General features: G+C 47.8%; 1 protein-coding gene across 13 annotated transcripts in view; it reads right to left on the reverse strand.

Moving 5' to 3' along the window:
- Nucleotides 1-333: 333 nt before the first annotated feature.
- The window catches only part of LOC139049575 (protein TsetseEP-like), a 31,936-nt gene continuing 12,674 nt past the window's right edge, over nucleotides 334-19,595 (reverse strand). For 3 of the 13 annotated variants that reach the window (XM_070525126.1, XM_070525125.1, XM_070525120.1), the window contains 9 exons: nucleotides 17,694-17,762; nucleotides 17,163-17,231; nucleotides 14,034-14,102; nucleotides 13,540-13,608; nucleotides 13,022-13,090; nucleotides 6,912-6,981; nucleotides 4,678-4,746; nucleotides 4,154-4,223; nucleotides 334-965 (listed from right to left, as the gene is read on the reverse strand). In XM_070525126.1, the coding sequence (XP_070381227.1) occupies nucleotides 4,743-4,746; nucleotides 6,912-6,981; nucleotides 13,022-13,090; nucleotides 13,540-13,608; nucleotides 14,034-14,102; nucleotides 17,163-17,231; nucleotides 17,694-17,762 (419 nt within the window). In that variant the 3' untranslated portion in view covers nucleotides 334-965; nucleotides 4,154-4,223; nucleotides 4,678-4,742. Of the gene's footprint in view, nucleotides 966-1,417; nucleotides 1,539-4,153; nucleotides 4,224-4,677; nucleotides 4,747-6,911; nucleotides 6,982-13,021; nucleotides 13,091-13,539; nucleotides 13,609-14,033; nucleotides 14,103-16,044; nucleotides 16,319-17,162; nucleotides 17,232-17,693; nucleotides 17,763-19,595 lie in introns of those variants that run through there. The other 10 variants (XM_070525130.1, XM_070525122.1, XM_070525121.1 and 7 more) reach the window with 9 other exon arrangements.

Consider the following 19,595-nt stretch of genomic DNA (forward strand, 5'->3'; position numbering starts at 1 on the left):
TGTTGAATCTGCAACTATCAGCAATGTCTCTATATTGCATCCCATTGATGAGTGCGAGCGCTTGCAGCCCACAGTATACTGTTCATTATACACACGAGAACTAGTGGGACTTGACACTTCAGCCTTTGCTTGACGCATTTGGTGCTTCTTGTTTCCTTCCTGTTTAACAGTTAGATGTTTCTTGAGGCATTTGCGTGTAGGATTCATCTGCATTGTCATAAATAATCAATTCATGTGGCCACCGACACGAAATCTATGAATTGAGAGGTCAGCGATCATGATGCTCTTTCAAGCACAAGATCGCTTATAAACTGGCACTTGTACGAGGGTGAATCAGAAAGTCTTTGTCCCGAGTTTTTATTAGCCAAAATAAGGTACATACAGGTAATTACAAATATACATACAATTCTAGGTACGAGGGGCACCTGAAAAGTTCGCAGCCCACCCTTGAAATCTTTTTCGCGTGGTCTTGTTTTGCAATGCAATATGTTATTCAGTTATTTGAATCGTCTCATGAGCAATCCGGATTTATTTTGATGTTCTTGGTTTAAGGTACAGCGGTTTAAACCAAGGTCGCGAAGCTGAAGTATGGAAATGGAGAAATTCGCAAAGCAAGCAGGCATTCAATACCTTTTGAAAAAAGAACTCGCACCACAAGAAATTCGCAAGAACATTAGGGGACAATGCTCCTTCTTATGCGATGGTGAAAAAGTGGGTTGCCGATGAAAACAAGCTAATTTCCTGTGGCCACCTGGCCACAATTCATTTTGCGGCCATGGAGCAGGACCCGACTGTTCACAAGCTTGTAGAACTGTGGAGTCAGGCACGACCACAGGGTTTCCATGGCATCCCCTTTGGCAACAGTGTGCCTCTCCGGTACCTGCAGGAGTCTGCTTTGCACGTCAGCATTCTCCCTGTTTGAAGGCTAAACAGCTTTTATTTCCGCCCATGCAGTGAAGGTGTACCTGCAAGAGCAGTGCATTGTTGGTATAATGTGCAGATTTATAGAAGTCAAAACACACTTTATTTGTGTTAAAGAGCTCCTATTCTAGGGGTCTTGCTCAACTTAGGTCACCATACAGCAATAGTAAAGGACAACATGGAAAATATTTGAGGGAAAATTGCATTCATATTTGATGATGTGGGAGTCCAGGGGTATTTTACGGGTGCAACATTAATTTAAGCATTACTTCACTGCCTTGACTACAATAACGGGGAGCTCGTACTAAATTACTGGTGATGTTTGTCCGCGAGACTGCACCACTTACATGTGCACTGCTACAGTAAAACTTCATAAAACCGTGCCCGCTTAAACAGTAGTTTCGTTTTAAAAGTAGTAAAGTCAAATCCCCGACTCAGCAGCCATTGAACATAATGTGTTTTGTATCCGCATAAACCGCACCAGCTTATTGCGTACCTATCAGTTAACACGTAGTGTTTCCACTTTTTGTCGTGCAAACACGCCGGTGCGTCGTCTCCATCAGGCAGCCCGGCAGAACAACAAGCCTCAGAGATCAGCACAACGGCCTCCAAGCACCCTGTGCGTTTGCGCGTGAAGCCACATCAACATCATTTCGGCACCGCGCCAGAGCATAGGAGACGTCCATTTGAGTCATCGCCAGCCGTTTGTGCCTAGGCACGAGTAAGAGTGGGCGCGGGAGAAAAAAAATCTGGGGCTTTTGCTCATTGAATAGATTACTCTGCCCAGGCACTACAGAGGAGGTTTCTTGCAGGCATTTGTCCCTAGGCATGCTGCCGGCATGGTAAAATAGGTGAAACAGCAGGCACTGACGCCCGATTTGACGACCGCTGTGTCGGACCAAATGAGGCGCTGGTCGGACAGACTGTCTCGCTCCTGCGGCACTCGTACTAAGTCAGTTATGGCGGATCATAGCTTTCTCGCGCCTGATGGCAATGTACCTGGTAAATAACATCACAGATGTTTCTGTGGGAGCAGTAGCGACCGGGGTAGAGCCCGGAGCGCATATATTGAAAATCTAGAAGGCAGAGTGCCTTAGCAACCGCGGCTGAACGCAGGTGGCTGAAAGGCTGCCGGTGCATGATGACTGACTCGGCAACAGCATCGAAGGCACGAGAATGTCTGTCCGATGTACCTTCACAGGCAAAGTTCTGACTGGTGTTGCAGAAGTCACGCGGCATGGTAGCACTGAACTTAGTGTCGCAAGTTGGCGGCTGGACGTAAATATATTCGATCGTGTTTTTTACTAATTGTAACGACGTGTCATTATTTCGCATTATTGATGGCGCCTCCAGAACACCAAGCCTAGAAGCCGGACTGCTTCGTGCGTTGGGGCTCGCCAAGGCCTACGCGTGCCAGGGGTATTTTACGGGTGCAACATTAATTTAAGCATTACTTCACTGCCTTGACTACAATAACGGGGAGCTCGTACTAAATTACTGGTGATGTTTGTCCACGAGACTGCACCACTTACACGTGCACTGCTACAGTAAAACTTCATAAAACCGTACCCGCTTAAACAGTAGTTTCGTTTTAAAAGTAGTGAAGATCGGCTCTCCACCAATTTTTTATGCGAAGACTTCCTGGCACGTTTCGTCCTCTGCGGCCCCAACTTATGGCTGCCCTGCTTCCGGCTCTGATGCCCCTGCTACCCCTCGAGTGCCGTGAACATTCTGCGCCACCTGCTTTATTATAACCTCAGGTGCTCTCCTGAGGTCTCGGTCTGCTGGTTACATGTACCCTCCTGGAGCAATGCTAGTAAGAAATTTAATGTATCGTCACGACGAAAAAAGCGACCCGCAACTTGTAAACCTCCTCCGTGGTGCCTGGGCAGGGTCATATATTCAAGGAGCGAAAGCCCCCAAATTTTCTCTCTCACACCTGCTCTTACTCGCGCCTGCGCGCCAACGGCTGGCGATCCCTAAAATGAACGTCTCGTAGAGAGCATTGTGGCGTCGTGCAAGCGAGAACTCGCGTCATGCCGAAACTCGGATAAAAAACACGCCGGGTGCTTAGCATTGCAAAATTAGACATTGTTCGTGCTATCGAACGCGACGTGAAAACTCGACGCTGCCACACGAGATGGTTGACTACGGTGTGTGGCATTTGGAATGCGAAGTAGTTTCTTGGCAGCAATGCTGCGACCGCAAAGAGATGTCTGCTACGAGGGCCGACTTTTCACCATCGTTGCCTCTGTTGTTGCCGAAGCGTCACCTAGCAACAGTCATAAGGACGACATGGTAAGTGACAGCACGGGCGATTCAGGCCCGACAGTGGCAGGCTGCGCGTTACGTCAGCCTCATGAACGCAATCGTCACGACGAGAACAGCACCCTGCAATGAAAAGGTGCCCCACGACTTCTGTAACGCTACCACGTCTGTGCACAGAGAATATGCAACACCAATGAGGAATCTACCATGCGAGCGTTTGCCGAGAAGAGGCGGATGGCTGAAAAGCTGGCTCACAGCTTCAGCAAGTTTGACGCCACTGTTGTCGCTGCTAGGCCGCCGCGGCATCAAAAGAAAATAACATGTTTGTCACACGAAGTAAATTAATACTGCATGTTTTTTCCCCTTTCATCGCACTCTTGCCGAGTTCCGTTTGACAGGTAAGTGGCCGATCTCATGCTATTTCGGTTAGGCAGCACTACCGCTTTGTACATACTTTTTCCGAGCCCCAGCCAACTACGGTCAACAATGTTTTACTGTATATGGACGATATGTAAACTTACGTTCAGTGCCTTAGCAATGTCCTGTTGGAGTAATTAGAGCTCATGATGAAAAGGTTTCCCAAAAACAGGTCTTAAACCTAAGCTTACTCTATGTGTTTATAAAATTGCCACAATAGGAGCACAGGTTGGCAGCATTAGAGGCATCTGCACTGTTCTAACATTCAGTCGTGATGCCGAGGCGTGGCCGCAGGTAAGAAGTGTTTGAAAGGAGAAACGAAAAGAGAGGACGCAATGCAAGTGCCAGTGCTCGTGTTGGGATCGTGATTTTTGTTTCCATCTATTCAGGTGCTTTAAACCTTTCATTTCGCTGTCTTGAGTCACAACCTTTACACGCATGACAAGCTCTGAATTTAGGACCCACACTGGGTTGTTTCGTGGATTACGACTATTAAAGTACTAAACGTATGCTTATGCTATGTAACGTGCTGCATCCATGTGCCCACCTCCGCACAGCCCGGAGTGTCCTGGCTAAGGCGTCCGCTCCTGTAGGGGCAGCAGGGCTGACAGCGTCATCTGGAAAAAGTGATACAGAAGCTCAATTATTGAATCACATTTTGACACATTAGTTATTGCATAAGCAACAGAAAACACGGGCGATTAGCAGTGGCAAGTGCAAGATAAGCTTCTAAAATTGCCAATATCACCCCCGGTTGGATGCATTACATGCATCTGCACTGTGCGGATGTTCAGTCTTGTTGGTGAGGCGTGGCAACACACAAAAGGTGCTTGAAAAGACAGAAATGAAAAGAAAGGATGCAGTGCGATAAATAGTGCTCGTGTTGGGATCGCCAGTTTCCGTCTTTTCAAGTGCTTTATACCTTTCATTTTACTATGTCTTGAGTCACAATGTTTGCTTGTATGACCAGCTCTGAATGTAGGATCCATGCTGGGTTGTTTCGTGGATTAAGACCGTTAAGGTAGTAAATGTATGCTTATGCTATGTAATGTGCTGCAACAATGTGCCCACCTCCATATAGCCCAAATGGTCCTGGCTCAGGCTTCAGCTTCAGGAGGGTAGCAGGGCTGACGGCATCATCTGGAAAAAGTTATCAGACGCTCAGATATTGAGTCACATTTTGATGCACTGTTTATAGCATAAGCAATAGCAAACACAGGCGATTAGCATTAGTAAAGTCAGGGTGTCTACCAAGTTGACATTTCCAAATTCCCCGAGTTTTCCAGGTTTTCCCTGAGTGCCTTTGCAAAATTCCCTGAGTGATGCAGAACTATGTTTTATGTCAAGACGGGCTGAAACCATATCGCCTGAAGCTGTCACTCTCTCGTAAGCATACGAACAAAATTTTAAAAATTGACTTAATCCAATTTGAATACTAAGGAGTAGTGTTTATGTTATTCAAACAGAGAATAAAAGGGAGGGGTTAGTAATATGCACACCAAATAATATGTCTTAGAAAAAAATAGCAAATCGAGTCGGACATTCTCAAATATGAATTAAATGGAGATGCATACAGAAGCAAATATTTTCGAATATGGGCTATTTCTATCAACAGATAGCAAGCTCAGTGGTATGAGGCCCGAACTTTATCACAATTGAGATTCTCTCTCAAGAGCCTGTAAGTCAACTTCAACTGTCCTGACATACTCTCAGCCCGCGCATGACGCCTCAGTGTTGTGTTTCACTGCCTTAAAGAGTTTATTTTGGTTTGGATGAGGAACACCTGCATTTCGGCATCAGCCAACACTTTGTTTTTTGAGCTCAAGCTCCTTCAAAACAGCAGCAGCACCCTTCCTTTCCCGTTCATTCCTCAATTCGTAGGTTCTTTCTGTTCTTGTCCTCCTTCCGCCACTCGTTCACCCCATGGACCATTTGAAGCATCTTCTTGGTCAGTAGCACAGTCCACGTCCAATTTTTCGAACTCCCTATGGGCCGCGAAAACGTCCGCGAAATCGGCCAGTTGGAAAAAATAAATGCATGCCATTTTCTGCCCTTAAGGGCTCAAACCGCCACAGGCATATTCGAAAATGCTCTGAAGGCCTGTTGGTACACGTATTAGGCATATCGGTGCTCGTACTGTGACAGGAAATACAGTGTGCACGCTTGTATAATTAAAGAATACATACTGTGTCCTGTGGCAATAGCCCCTTCCCATGCTTGTTATGCTTCACTGCTATACTTTTACGTATGCTTCACTAAGTACAATTTCTGTACAGAGGTGAAGCTGACTTTCGGGAACCGACATTATGCAACGCGCCATGCTTTCCGAGCTTCTAAGCCAATCGCAAGGAGCACAAAGGCGGAGTCTGTGCCATTGCTGAAAGCAGCGAATTCTTTCAATAAAAAACATGGCACCCAACGGCAAGAAGCTTCATAGCGAACGTAGAAGCAGCTAGGCCTAGCGTTGCCGCAGTGGTGGCTACGGCTGTCAGCGAATCTGCGGGCGTGAGCGACATTTCGAGGCAGCGAAGTAATCGAAATGGCAGCAGTGGTGGCTTTGATTATTGCCATTTCAGACCAGCGGTCACCGCAAAATGTCCGGAAAGTTGGACGGCAAAGAGTTCTTGCATTCTAAATTTCAAACGTTCTGATACATGACTCTATGGGGTACGTGGTGGTGCCGTGAAGCCGTCCAAATTATTGGGAATCCGGAAATTCGGTCGTTGACTGTACACTGGCAACTGCCCCAGCCGACGACAAGCATCAAAGATGATTCATTACGATTCCTGTCTGTTACTCAAGCCAGCATTAAATCGACTTTTGACCCTTTCGATAAAGTTACAGCTTATTTTCCCTGATAGGGGCACAAATTCCCCGAGTTTTTCCAGACTACTCAAAATCCCTGAGAATTCCCAGTTTTCCTGGTTGGTAGACACCCTCCAAGTGCAATATATGCTTCTAAGGTTGCCAAACATAGGAGCACAGGTTGGCTGCATCAGATGCATCTGCACTGTGCTGACGTTCAGTCTTGTTGCTGAGGCATGGCAACAGGTAAAAATTGTTTGAAAAGGCAAACAAAAATGGAGGATGCACTGCAAAGGCTAGTGCTCGTGTTGGGGTCGCCATTTTTGTTTCCGTCTCTTCAAGTGCTTTATTCCCTTTATTTTACTATGTCTTCAATCGCAACCTTTACATGTATGAATCGCTCTGAATTAAGACTCACTCGGGGTTGTTTTGTGGATTACAACTGTTAAAGTACTAAACGTATGCTTATGCTATGTAATGTGCTGCAACCATGTGCCCACCTCCGCACAGCCCGGACTGTCCTGGTTAAGGCGTCCGCTTCTACAGGGGCAGCAGGGCTGACAGCGTCATCTGAAAAAAGTGATACAGAAGCTCAGCTACTAAGTCACATTCGCCATTTTTGTTTCCGTCTCTTCAAATGCTTTACACCTTTTATTTTACTATGCCTTGAGTTGCAACGTTAGTATGTATGAATCGCTCTGAATTTAGGACCCATGCTGAGTTGTTTCGTGGATTATGACTGTTAAAGTACTAAAAGAGAGAGATATGAAGGGAAAAGGCAAGGAGGTTAACCAGATAGTAGTCTCCAATTTGCTACCCTACACTGGGATGGGAGATAGGGGTTAGAAAGAAGACAGAGAGGTAAGGGTTAAAAAAAGAAAAAAATTGCACACACAGACACACATAAAGAGCGTTCCAGCTAGAGACGTTCGCAAAGCCCGGTATATTGTAAGAAGCGCAGTAGCACTTGCACGGCCTTCTTCTGTGACATTACCTCCTGCCAATGGTGTAGAATTCTTTCTTCCGATAGTGGTCGGTCATCCAGCTGATCGAGTTCATGGTGAAAGGATTCCCTCTGTGGACTGTACTGCGGGCAGTCGCACAAAATATGGCCAATTGATTCTTCGTGGCCGTAGCGGTCACAGGTTGCAGTATCGGCCATCCCTATGCAAAACACACATGCTTTGGTAAAAGCAACGCCCAACCACAGTCGATACAAAAGCATGGCGTCTCCACAGCGAAGCTTTGATGGGCCTCGAAGGCTTAATGTGAGATCAAGGAAGTATAGTCGGGAATTCCTGAAATGCGGCTCATTCCATTGCGACGTGATGCACTGGTGAGCAAGTAGGCTGAGCTTCCGTGCTGCATCAGTTCTAGAAAGTGGTACTGGCATGTGGTGGTCCTTAGTACGAGCTGAACAGGCAGCTTGATCGACACGTCCATCGCCGATAATCCCACAGTGAGTTGGAAGCCATTTGATAGTTATTTCATGGCCTGCATCATTTATATGGTGCATCGTCTCTGTAATCTGAAATACTGGCTGTTTGTGTGGTCCGTGTCGTAAAGGTGACAGCAGAGACTGCAGTGTCACTTTTGAATCGTAGAAGATCATCCACTTGTGTGGTGGTTCATCACCAATGTAATGAGCACTGCAAGCTCTGCTGCCGTCAATGATGTCGCGCGAGTCGTCTTAAATTTTATGGCTGTAACTTTCACTGGTATCACGATTGCTGCAGCAGAGCTATTTGGCAGGACAGATCTATCAGTGTAGATATGTGTAGAGTAGCGGTAGTTCTCGTACAAAAATAGTAATGTGAGCTGACGACAGATCAGATTTTTTCATTATGCCAAGTATTGTGAGGTTGATTTTTGGCTGAGCAAGGCACCATGGAGGAATCGAAAGTCTCGCAGCCGGAGTGAAACAAGCTGGCAATGATTCATCATGTGTGGTTATCATTTGCCTGAAAGGTTTGTGTGGTTTGTCCACTGGTACAGAGGCTAGGTGGTGGCGAGGAGTACTGGCAAGATGCCTTATATGGGTCCTCAGTGCTTCAATTTCAATGTGGGTCTTGACAAGGTTGTCTCTAGCAATTTCTATAGTAGCCACTGTGGATGCGCTCTGAGGCAGGCCTAGACAGATCCGGAGCACTTGAGCCTGAACATCTTGTATCGTGCGTAGATTCGTTTTGCCTGTGCTGGTTATTGCTGGCAAGCTGTACCACAGAAATCCAAGAAAAAGTACCCTATATAGTTGTAGCATAGCATTTGTAGACATTCCCCAAGTCTTGCCAGTGAAAAACTTGAACAGGTGGCAGATGCTTGTCAACTGTTTTTTCATGTATGATACGTGAGGGCTCCATGACAAGTCCCTGTCAATTATGACACCTAGAAACTTGCAAGATTGAACACATGGTATTATTTGGCCATTTATTATTATGCTGTAGTTTGTCATGGGTTTTTGTGTAAATGGCACTAGTGCACATTTCTCCGAGGAAATTTCCAGGCCTCGATTATGGAGGTAGACAGCAGTTTGGGTGGCAGCTCTGAATTCTCGTTCGCAACTGTAGGCGTGTTACTGCAGACGTACACATGCAGATGTCATTCGCGTACACTGATAGCCTGACTGTGCTTGGCACGTGTAATTAGGGTTAGCTTAAATAACACAGGCCTAAGTACACCGCCCTTGGGGATGCTGCGGAAGCTATAATGTAGAGGAGTATGGCAGTCCTCGGTGTTTACAAAAAAAGGATCTTATGGAGAGATAGCTAAACGTCTGACCACCCACTCCTACCTCTTCGAGAGCAGAGAGGATGGCTTCATGCGCAACGTTGTCATGCGCCCCTTTGACGTCGACGAACAAAGAACTGCAGAGACGCTTACGGCATTTCTCATGCTGAACGTAGGTGACCAGGTCGACAATGTGATCTATCAATGATAGTCCACGTCAAAAGCCTGCCATGGAATTAAAGTAGGCGTTGTGGTACTCCAAGTACCACTCCAGGCCGAACCATCCTCTCCATTACTTTGCCCACACAGCTTGCCAAAGCAATCGGGCGATATGATGAGAGTTCCAACGGCGACCTTCCAGGCTTCAGCAGTGGAACAAGCTGACTTGTCTTCCAGCTTATTGGTAGCGTGCCATCTCTCCAAGATTCATTGTACAGCTCAAGGAGAGCACCTCTCGCTCGCTCACCCAGGTGACACACAGCTCAGTAGGAAACTCCATCAGGTCCTGGCGCTGATGTACGGCCACACAAAGGTAATACCGCCTTAAGTTCATGGATTGAGAATGGTAGATCCATGCGGTGATCACATGGTGGCGGACAACTACTCGAAGGCGGTGGAATGTTGGGAGCTGTGAGTTGGCCGAATAATCTGGCACAGAACTCCTCTGCCACGCCAATCTCCAGACTCTTTTGAGAGAGGGCTAGAGCCTTGAATGGGAACCGCTGTACAGGGGGTGCCCAAAGACCGCGCACCATTCTTCATAGTTACGTTAAAGGCTTGCATGGATCTAGCGACTCGCAGAAGGCAGTCCAATATTGCGATTCGAGCTTTCCTAACCAACGCTAGATCTTCTTTTGGGTGCGTCTGGCAGTCCGTAAATGGTCCATTGCCTTCATGCATCAGTACCTTCGTACAGCAAGTCGTCGGATTGCTTGAAGTCATTCTAGTTCCACATAAAATTACATCAGTTTCGAAGAGCATGCAAGAGCATGCATAATGTCTTGAACCATGCTCTTGATTGCCTCTTCCAAGTCGAAAGATGGATTGGCTTTGCAGTGTTCTTCCATGACAGACTGAAATTTGGTCCAGCCCACACTTTGAAACGTATCTTGTATTTTGGAGGGAGACAATCTTCTGATCTTGACGTACATGGGAATATGGCCGCTTCTATGCGTCTCTATGTCCGCAAACCATCCAGCACATCTGACAAGGCTTCGTGGACAAAAGCCAAGTCAAGATAGCTGCTGTATGTGGAGCCACATAGAAACGAACTTCCGTGATTCAACAGCCAAAGTTCATTACTGGAGGCGAAAGATACCAGAGCTGTGCCTCTCGTGTTGATCTTCTTACTTCCCCAGAGTGTATGATGGGCGTTGAAATCTCCAATAATGATCCACAAATCTGGAGTTGAGGAAAGGATGTCTCGCAGTCTTTCGTGACCAAATCAACTTGAGAGAGATAGGTAGGCGCCCACAACAGTAAAGGTAAATCTATTTTTCTGCACTGTTAGGCATATATATTGATTATCATCATTAGGTGGCCTAGGGTGATGAATGTAAGTGAGGTCATGGCAAATAAACACCAAACCCTTACTGTTTTCAATAACAGTTGATGACAAACGATTCACATCCAGAAAGCATGATAATGTTTGAAAAGTTCGGCTCGCAAATTACGATACTGGGAAACATATCGGCATACACAAAGCGATGGAAATCCGAAATGCGTGTTCCGAGTACGCAGAGATTCCACTGAAAAATAGCTGCTTGTTGAACCTCATGCATGAAAAGCAGTGGCTGGGGAGCCATGATCGTCTTGAGCGTTGCCAGCGCCTAACTCGAGGTGTCCAGTACTTGAAGCGCACTTCTGGCAGATGGTGTGTGAATGTTGTTTAGCAAGACGCGAATGACATTTATTAAAGGCCTAAGAAGAGCTGTCACTTGCTCATCTGTTTTCCGCGACTCCTCGAATACAGCACTTTGCTGTACTGGGGGCGGCTTCTGCTGTGGTTCTTCTGCCGTTCGTGTACGCATAACAGGTGGCCATTCCTTTGCAGAGAGAGATCTGGCAGTTTTCTCCCTTCCAACATCAGTGTTTGGGGTGCTGGAAACTTCTGCTGATGGTGCTGCTTGACGAGTCGACTTTTCTTGAAAAGTTTATATCTTGTGGGATCTGATGTGGGTATTCTCTCACACCGTACTCTTGGGACAAAGGAACGACAACACAGTAGTGCAAACAATCACAAGGGCATTTATTGCACCTTTCATACATCAATGCCTGCTAGCCGAGTTGCTATCCACAAAACATGCCGATGGGCGCGCGACAAATCTAGAAGTCCGACTTACCGCGACCGGAAGCGAGCGAATATGTTCGCCCCATGCTGGATCCCAACGCCAGGTCGTTCGCGTGTATAGTCACGCGAAACGTGGCGCGTTCGAAGGCGGCCACGCGAGGCGGTCTCGCAGATGCATCGGGCGCCGGGCGCGCGCGGAATGTCCGCGCTGCTTCGGCGACCCGCCGGGGAAGAGCGTTGCTGCACGTACAGCCCGTTTGCTGTCTCGAAGCCAAGAGAGCGCGCCTCGTCTCTCCCGCTGAGGGTAACCCCGCAGCCGCGCAACACTAGCGCCATCTCTCGGAGTGCGCTTTAACCACATCGACCGCGCTGACGTCATGCAGGCCACGTTGCGAAGCGGGACCACAGGAGACGCGCTATGCGGGAAAAACATCAGGGGAGGCGCGAGGGTCGCGCATTCCCACAATCTGCAGTTGTGAGGACCTTCCATGGTCTTCGCCGGCCTTTCTCAGCGGCCTCTATGGGTAGAGCTGTCTCTCACCATTTGTTTAAGAATGGCAATCTCCTCCTTTATCTGGGGATAGTCTTTGGAAGAGGCACAGTGATCACCTTGACAGTTAGGACACTTCAACAAGGTTGCACTGCAGTTGTCTTCTGAGTGAGGTTCGGCGCATCACAGGCACACTGCGGAATTTCTGCAAACACCCTTCACATGGCCAATCTTCTGACAGTTGAAGCATTGCATTGGTCTTGAAATAAATGGTCAAACCTGGTGGCGAAACTGGCCAACCTTCATGCAGGATGGAAGACAGTCACCTTTGAATGTTATCCTCGCGCAACATGTGTTACCGAGGCGACCAATGTTCACAATGACGTTATGTTCACTTGCTGGTTTCATGAGAACTGGGAGGACTGCGTCAGGTATTTCGATGTCAATGTCATAGATGACTCTTGTTATTGTGGCACCATTCGCTGGCACAATAGATAGGACCTTGATGTTACCCAGCCACGTTACAGTGTGTTCAGCGCACTCGGGTTCATAACACTGATTGCCAGGATGTTTCTCCTAGTGTTTATCCTGACATCCTTGATCTCGTTCGGCACGGTATTTTCTAGATACACGCAGAGTGCTTGCCTGTTGAGGACATGTAGGTTGTCAGTAGCATGTTCTGGCACAAACAGGATGCAGTGAGGCCATCGTTGAGGTGCAGTTCTCACGGTGGTTGAACTTGGTGCCGAAGATGCGTTGACAATTCTTCATTTGGCCTTGCGGTTACTGGACAAGTCAAAAGCTGTCTTCCGAGGACTTGTCACCTGATGCACAGTACAGCTCTATGTCCTCGCTACCGCTCGATGCATTTCCTTGCTTCCTCGAAGCGATATCTGAGGATGAATGGGAACCAGGATGGTCCTCGGGCGGTTGTACATACATCACCGCGATGTATGGGGCAAGTAGACCCCACAATTGCAGTGAGAAGCCCACAAAAGCACAGAGACGGGCGAGGTGTGATCCACAAGTAAAGCACTTCATCTTCCTCTTAAAGAACTAAAGGCATCCTTAAACTATGTAATGTGCTGTAACAATATGCCCACCTTCGTATAGTGCAGACAGTCCTGGTTCAGGCTTCAGCTCCAACAGGGGAGCAGGGCTGACAGCATATTCTGGAAAAGGATATATATAAGCTCAGCTCTTCAGTCACCTTTTCACACATTAGCTATTGCATAACCAACAGCAAACGCTGGCGATTAGCAGTGGCAAGTGCAAATTAGGCTTCTAAAATTGCCAAGAATAGGAGCACAGGTTGGCTGCATTAGAAGAATATGCACTGTGCCGACATTCAGGCTTGTTGCTGAGGCGTGGCAGCAGGTAAAAAGTGTTTGAAAAGACAAACGAAAAGGGAGGGCGCAATGTGAGGGCTAGTGCTTGTGTTGGGATCGCCATTTTTGTTTCCGTCTCTTCAAGTGCTTTATTTTACTGTCTTGAGTCACAAGGTTTGCATGTATTACGAGTTCTGAATTTAGGACGCACATTGGGTTGTTTCGTGGATTACAACTGTTAAGGTACTGAAGGTATGCTTATGCCATGTAATGTACTGCAACATTGTGCCCACCTTCGTATAACTCGAATGATTCTGGTTCAGGCTTTGGCTCCAGCAGGGGAACAGGGCTGACAGTGCAATCTGGAAAAAGTTATACAGAAGCTCAGCTACCGAGTCGCATTTCGACACATTAGTTATTGCATAAGCAACAGCAAACACCGGCGATTAGCAGTGGTAAGTGCAAATTATGCGTCAAAATTGCCAAGAATAGGAGCACAGGTTGGCTGCACTAGGAGTAATTTGCACTGTGCTGACGTTCATGAGGTGTGGCAGCAGGTAAAAAGTGTTTGAAAAGATAGAAACGAAAAGGGAGGGTGCAATGTGAGGGCTAGTGCTCGTGTTGGGATCGCCATTTTTGTTTCCGTCTCTTCAAGTGCTATATTTTACTGTCTTGAGTCACAACGTTTACATGTACTACGAGTTCTGAATTTAGGACTCACATTGGGTTGTTTCGTGGATTACGAGTCTTAAGGTACTAAAGGTATGCGCTGTAACAATGTGCCCACCTTCGTAAGGCTCGAATGATTCTGGTTCAGGCTTTGGCTCCAGCAGCGGAGCAGGGCTGACAGTGCAATCTGGAAAAAGTTATACAGAAGCTCAGCTACTGAGTCACATTTCGACACGTTAGTTATTGCATAAGCAACAGCAAACACCGGCGATTAGCAGTGGCAAGTCCAAATTATGCGTCTAAAATTGCCAAGAATAGGAGCACAGGTTGGCTGCATTAGAAGTAATTTGCACTGTGCTGACGTTCATGAGGCGTGACAGCAGGTTAAAAGTGTTTGAAAAGACAAACGAAAAGGGAGGACACAACGCGAGGACTAGTGCTCATGTTGGGATCGCCATTTTTGTTTCCGTCTCTTCAAGTGCTTTATTCCCTTTATTTTACTATGTCTTGAGTCGCAACGTTTGCTTGTATTACGAGTTTTAATTTAGGACTCACATGTGGTTATTTCATGGATTACAACTGTTAAGGTACTAAAGGTATGCCACGCACATACGCAGGATATGTTTTCGGGGGGGGGGGGGGGGTGCAAGCCAAGGTAACTTCTATGCAAGGGGGGTACCTTACAAGTACAAATGTGAATAATGGCCACCATTCGCCATAAAAATGCATAAACCCACAAAAGAGAAATGAAATAAGGTGTATTTTACAGGCACGCCCTGTGAAATACGCCTCTCCTTTACTTGGCAAACAAGGAACCACATCAAATCGACTTGCGCAGCAAAGAAGTGCAGGAAGAACACTGCCAAGAAAAAGTAAAGCCAAATTGTAAAATAATGATTACTTTAGAAAAACACAACTTAAAGAAAAACAGCAGTTGGCAACCAAGGCACACAAACGGTGCAGGGTTGTGTTACTTCGCCAGCCAATCGCAGAAGCGAACAAAAACGTCGTCATGCGGCCTTTTTCTAAATGGCGTCGCACTTGATACCTCTGGAGCGTCTGCTGTTCTTGAACAGTCTTTTCATCGGCGGAAGCAATGAGGTGTGCAACAGACATAGACAAAGTGTATGGAGTCTGAGCATTTCACTCTTCAAAAGTTTGCGGTGCCGTTCATTTCACTGCTGAACTCGTTTTACTCATGAAACTTCACTGCCAACTAGAGTGAGACTCGACAATAAATAGTTGCAGCAAAGCAAGCATGTTATTTCAGTTCAATAAAGAATTAGGGTTTGGCCATTCCACTATAATAGACGATCCAAAAGGTGTAAAATTACGCGCTAATAATTTTACTTTTGTGGTTACGGCCTTATTCGGGTAACAGAAAAAAGTTTGAAGAACCAATTATTTGCAGCCTCCCGGAAGAACAGTGGCTGGCGGTTATGAGGGCGTGGGCAGGGCTTCACTGCAGACTTAATTTGTATCTGACTATAGCAGCGTTTTTTGAATTAGCTCTGGAAGAACTATAGAGAAATATATATTTGCGGAACCGTCCCAGTTCTTTTGGATCTCTCACTTATGCTCTACCAAGTTAAGTGCCGCAAATGACTTGTATTGTTATTTGGGAAGTTACGTAACGATGCGTGGCTGCGAGTTCAGTACAACCTCGTAGGGCGCAGGACGCTGCGATTCTACAGACGTACTGCGCCTACAGCGGAAGGTTGGAAAGACACCTACACAAGCACACCAGAGAAGTGGCTACGTTAGGTGGCTCGAATGATAACTGTAGAAGCGTCGTTCAAAACACACAGGGTTGACCTCCACTTCTGGCAGTGTTTTCTCTACTTCCTCTTTAAATAAAAAGATGTTCCTCTATAAATATTTTCATAAACGGTTAAATTTGTTAGCTTTCACTTTTTCTTCCTGTTTGGCTGTTGCCTCGGTTGCAGAAAGTGGATTGCTTAGTAAATCGCTTAATTTCTCGACGCCTTGCGACTCTTGTTTGCAGTTGGCAATATTGCAAGAAATGCGCTCTACAATTAGGCAAAAACCAGCGAAGTAACGGACGACATTTATGTTGCTTATGAATTTAACGGTGTGGGGATGCGCGACTCTCACGCGTCCCCTGATACCTTGTTTTCCCGCATAGCTCCCGCCTCCAGCAGTGCAGCTTCGCCCCGTGGCCTGGCGCCCGCGGCGGTCGGAGTGGTTGAAGCGCAGTGCGAGAGATGGCGCGAGTGTTGAGCTGCTAACGCCGCCTCACGGCGGGGTTACTTGGGCACAGGAAAGACAAGGCGCTGTCTCTTTGGTGCGGGCCGGCGAGCAGCGGGGACGTGCCACGCGTGCGCCGATCCATGCCTCTGCAGGACCGTCTCGCCTGGCTGCCTTCGAACGCGCCACCGTTCGCTTGACCGTACACGGGAACGACCAGGCGTTGGGATCCAGCATGGGGCGAACATATTCGCTCGTTATCCGGTTTCGGTGAGTCGGGCTTCTAGATTTGTCGCGCGCCCATCGGCATGTTTTGTGGATAGCAACTCGGCTAGCAGGCATTGATCTATGAAAGGTGCAATCAATGCCCTTGTGATTGTTTGCACTAGTGTTTTGTCATTCCTTTGTCCCAAGAGTATGGGTGTAAGAACCCCACAACGGTTATTGCAGGGTTTGATGATGGACGCTGTTTCGCATTATTTTTCACCTTATCTAACCCACATCACAGGTATATGGTTCCGAGAATCTGTCAGCGTCACTGCAAGCCGTTACTAGAGGAATTAATGAAGCAAAAGAAAAGGTTACATGCAACTGGCATTTTCTCTGGCTGCAACTCATTCCACGTGCATACAGACCAGCTGACCACGAACCGAATCCCTTTCTTGGTCCCTGGGTCAGTCTAAATGAAGAAGGTTGCACTAACGTGACTGTCGAAAAGATGGTGACAACTGAATGCATCTCGACGTAATCGCGTGGGCACCGAATCGATAAGGAAACTGACCCTCACACCCCAAAAGATGCCGATAACTACCGCCATCCAAAAGGAGTGAAAAAGGCAGCAAAATGTTGACCGCCAAATAGCTGTCAAGTTTTAACATTTATTTGGCGGCGCTTTAGGAAAGTGGTGGCATGGGCAGAGAGGGGAGGGGGTATGCATCCTAACTTCGGGGAGAGCCAAGGCCCCCCCCCCCGGGCCCCCCCTTAGGTATGTGCCTGAGGTATGCTTATGCCATGTAATGTACAGCAACAATGTGCCCACCTTCGTATAGCTCGAATGATTCTGGTTCAGGCTTTGGCTCCAGCAGGGGAGCAGGGCTGACAGTGCAATCTGGAAAAAGTTATACAGAAGCTCAGCTACTGAGTCACATTTCGACTCATTAGTTATTGCATAGGCAACAGCAAACACCGGCGATTAGCAGTGTCAAGTGCAAATTATGCGTCTAAAATTGCCAAAAATAGGGAGCACAGGTTGGCTGCACTAGAAGCATTTGCACTGTGCCGACGTTCAGTCTTGTTGCTGAGGCATCGCAGCAGGTAAAAAGTGCTTGAAAAGACAGAAACGAAAAGGGAGGACACACCTCGAGGGCTAGTGCTCGTGTTGGGACCGCCATTTTTGTTTCCGTCTCTTCAAGTGCTTTATTCCCTTTATTTTACTATGTCTTGAGTCGCAACGTTTGCATGTATTACGAGTTTTAATTTAGGACTCGCATTGGGTTGTTTCGTGGATTACGACTGTTAAGGTGCTAAAGGTATGCTTATGCCATGTAATGTGCTGCAACAATGTGCTTACCTTCGTACAGCTCGAGCTGTTCTGGCTCAGTCTTTAGCACCAGCAGGGGAGCAGGGCTGACAGCATCATCTGAAAAAAGTTATAGAGAAGCTCAGCTACTGAGTCACATTTCGACACATTAGTTATTGCATAAGCAACAGCAAACACTGGCAATTAGCAGTGGCAAGTGCAAAATATTGCTACGGAACAGTATTTGCGATGACAAAGAGGCGAGCAGGGTGAAGACAACGGCGATGATTAGAGACTAGTGCGGCCTGCTGCCTCTTGGCCAAATGCGGTGTATTGCCTTGTAAGTATACTTGTATATAGCTTTTTGTCGGCGTCTTCCTACGTAACATATCTGGTGGAGGTGGACGTTCCCTGTACCTCGTCACGGAGCTTCGCAGTAGACGGTACGTCAAGCGTTCCTTCATGGTTCCTGGCGACGACAACTCAACTCAGCCGGCTCCGACAGCTGCTGCCACTTTGACGACCTACACATTCTCCCCGCTCCCCGTGATCCTGGCGTATTCTCGGGCAAATATGAGGAAGACGTCGAGGACTGGATCAGCCTGTACGAAAGCGTCAGCTGCAATAACCGGTAGGACCCTACTATCATGCTCGCCAACATAGTCTTTTACCTCGGTGGCACACCTCGATTTTGGTTTCGGAAGCACGAAGATGAGCTCACCAGTTGGGATTTCCTTAAGCAAAACTCCGAGACTTGTTTGGCAACCCCTACGGTCACCAACTTTCCACGCAGAAGGCGCTTTCCGGCCTTGTGCAGACGTCAACAGAGCCCTACATCACGTAAACTCTGGACGTCTTGGCACTGTGCCGCAAAGTTGACACACACATGACTGAGTCCGACAAGGTCTCTCACATCCTCAAAGGCATTGCCGATGACGCCTTCAACTTGCTCATTTTTAACAACGTGGCAACGGTGGATGCAGTTATAAAAGAGTGCCGCCGCCTGGAACTCGCTAAAATCCTATGTATCGACCAGCAGTTTGCCCATCTGCCCAACATCCCAGCGACATCTTCCTGTGCCGACGCTCCTCGTCCCAACAACACTGGTGATATTACCAGAATCGTTCGGCGTGAGATCAAGGCCGCCTATCCGGCTGCCTTCGACTCCAGCCCCTCCAATGCACCTGCAGTCACGGTTTCCCTGATCCAGGCAGTTGTCCGCCAGGAGTTCAAAAACATGGGTCTTCACACCATCTGCTCGGCCCATCACCCTGATACCCACCCGGCTTCTTTGATTCCGCCCCGTCCCGCATCTTCTTACCCACCACGTTTCCGCAACTCGTCTGAATAGCGCACTGCAGATGACAAGCCCATTTGTTTTCACTGCCATCGAATCGGGCACCTTTCTCGGCACTGTCGCAGTCGCTGGAGTTCCCCGAGCCGGTCTACTTATACTGCCTACTCTCGACCCCCAGGTGGGCCTTCTCGTCCCTATGCCGCACGCTCCGATAATGCCGGCACTGATTCTCCTGCAACGAACCGCCCCTATTCTCGTTCGCCTTCGCCCCAACGACGACAATCTCGCTCTCCCCAGCCCCGTCGCTCCTACTCGCCGACTCCCTTCGGACGCCGCTCCCAGCCGGAAAACTAGACGATGCAGCGCCTCGAGGTGACGCTGCATTGCTCCCTACACCACCAAATCCTCTACTGACTTTGCTCACTCATCTGAACCTTCTTGACGTGCAAGTCGACGGTGTTTCTGTATCTGCTCTCATAGACACTGGGGCGTATTTGTCGGTAATGAGCGCTGACCTTCGTAACCGGCTGAGGAAAATAATCATGCCCGCGACGACGCCTGTTGTCCGTGTTGCCGATGGCGGAACAGCCCCTGTAATTTGTATGTGTGCCGCCCGCGTCTCTTTCACCGATCGCTCCACTATCGTGCTATTCACA

This window comes from Dermacentor albipictus, chromosome 9 (assembly GCF_038994185.2).
Source record: "Dermacentor albipictus isolate Rhodes 1998 colony chromosome 9, USDA_Dalb.pri_finalv2, whole genome shotgun sequence".
Taxonomy (NCBI): Eukaryota; Metazoa; Arthropoda; class Arachnida; order Ixodida; family Ixodidae; genus Dermacentor; species Dermacentor albipictus.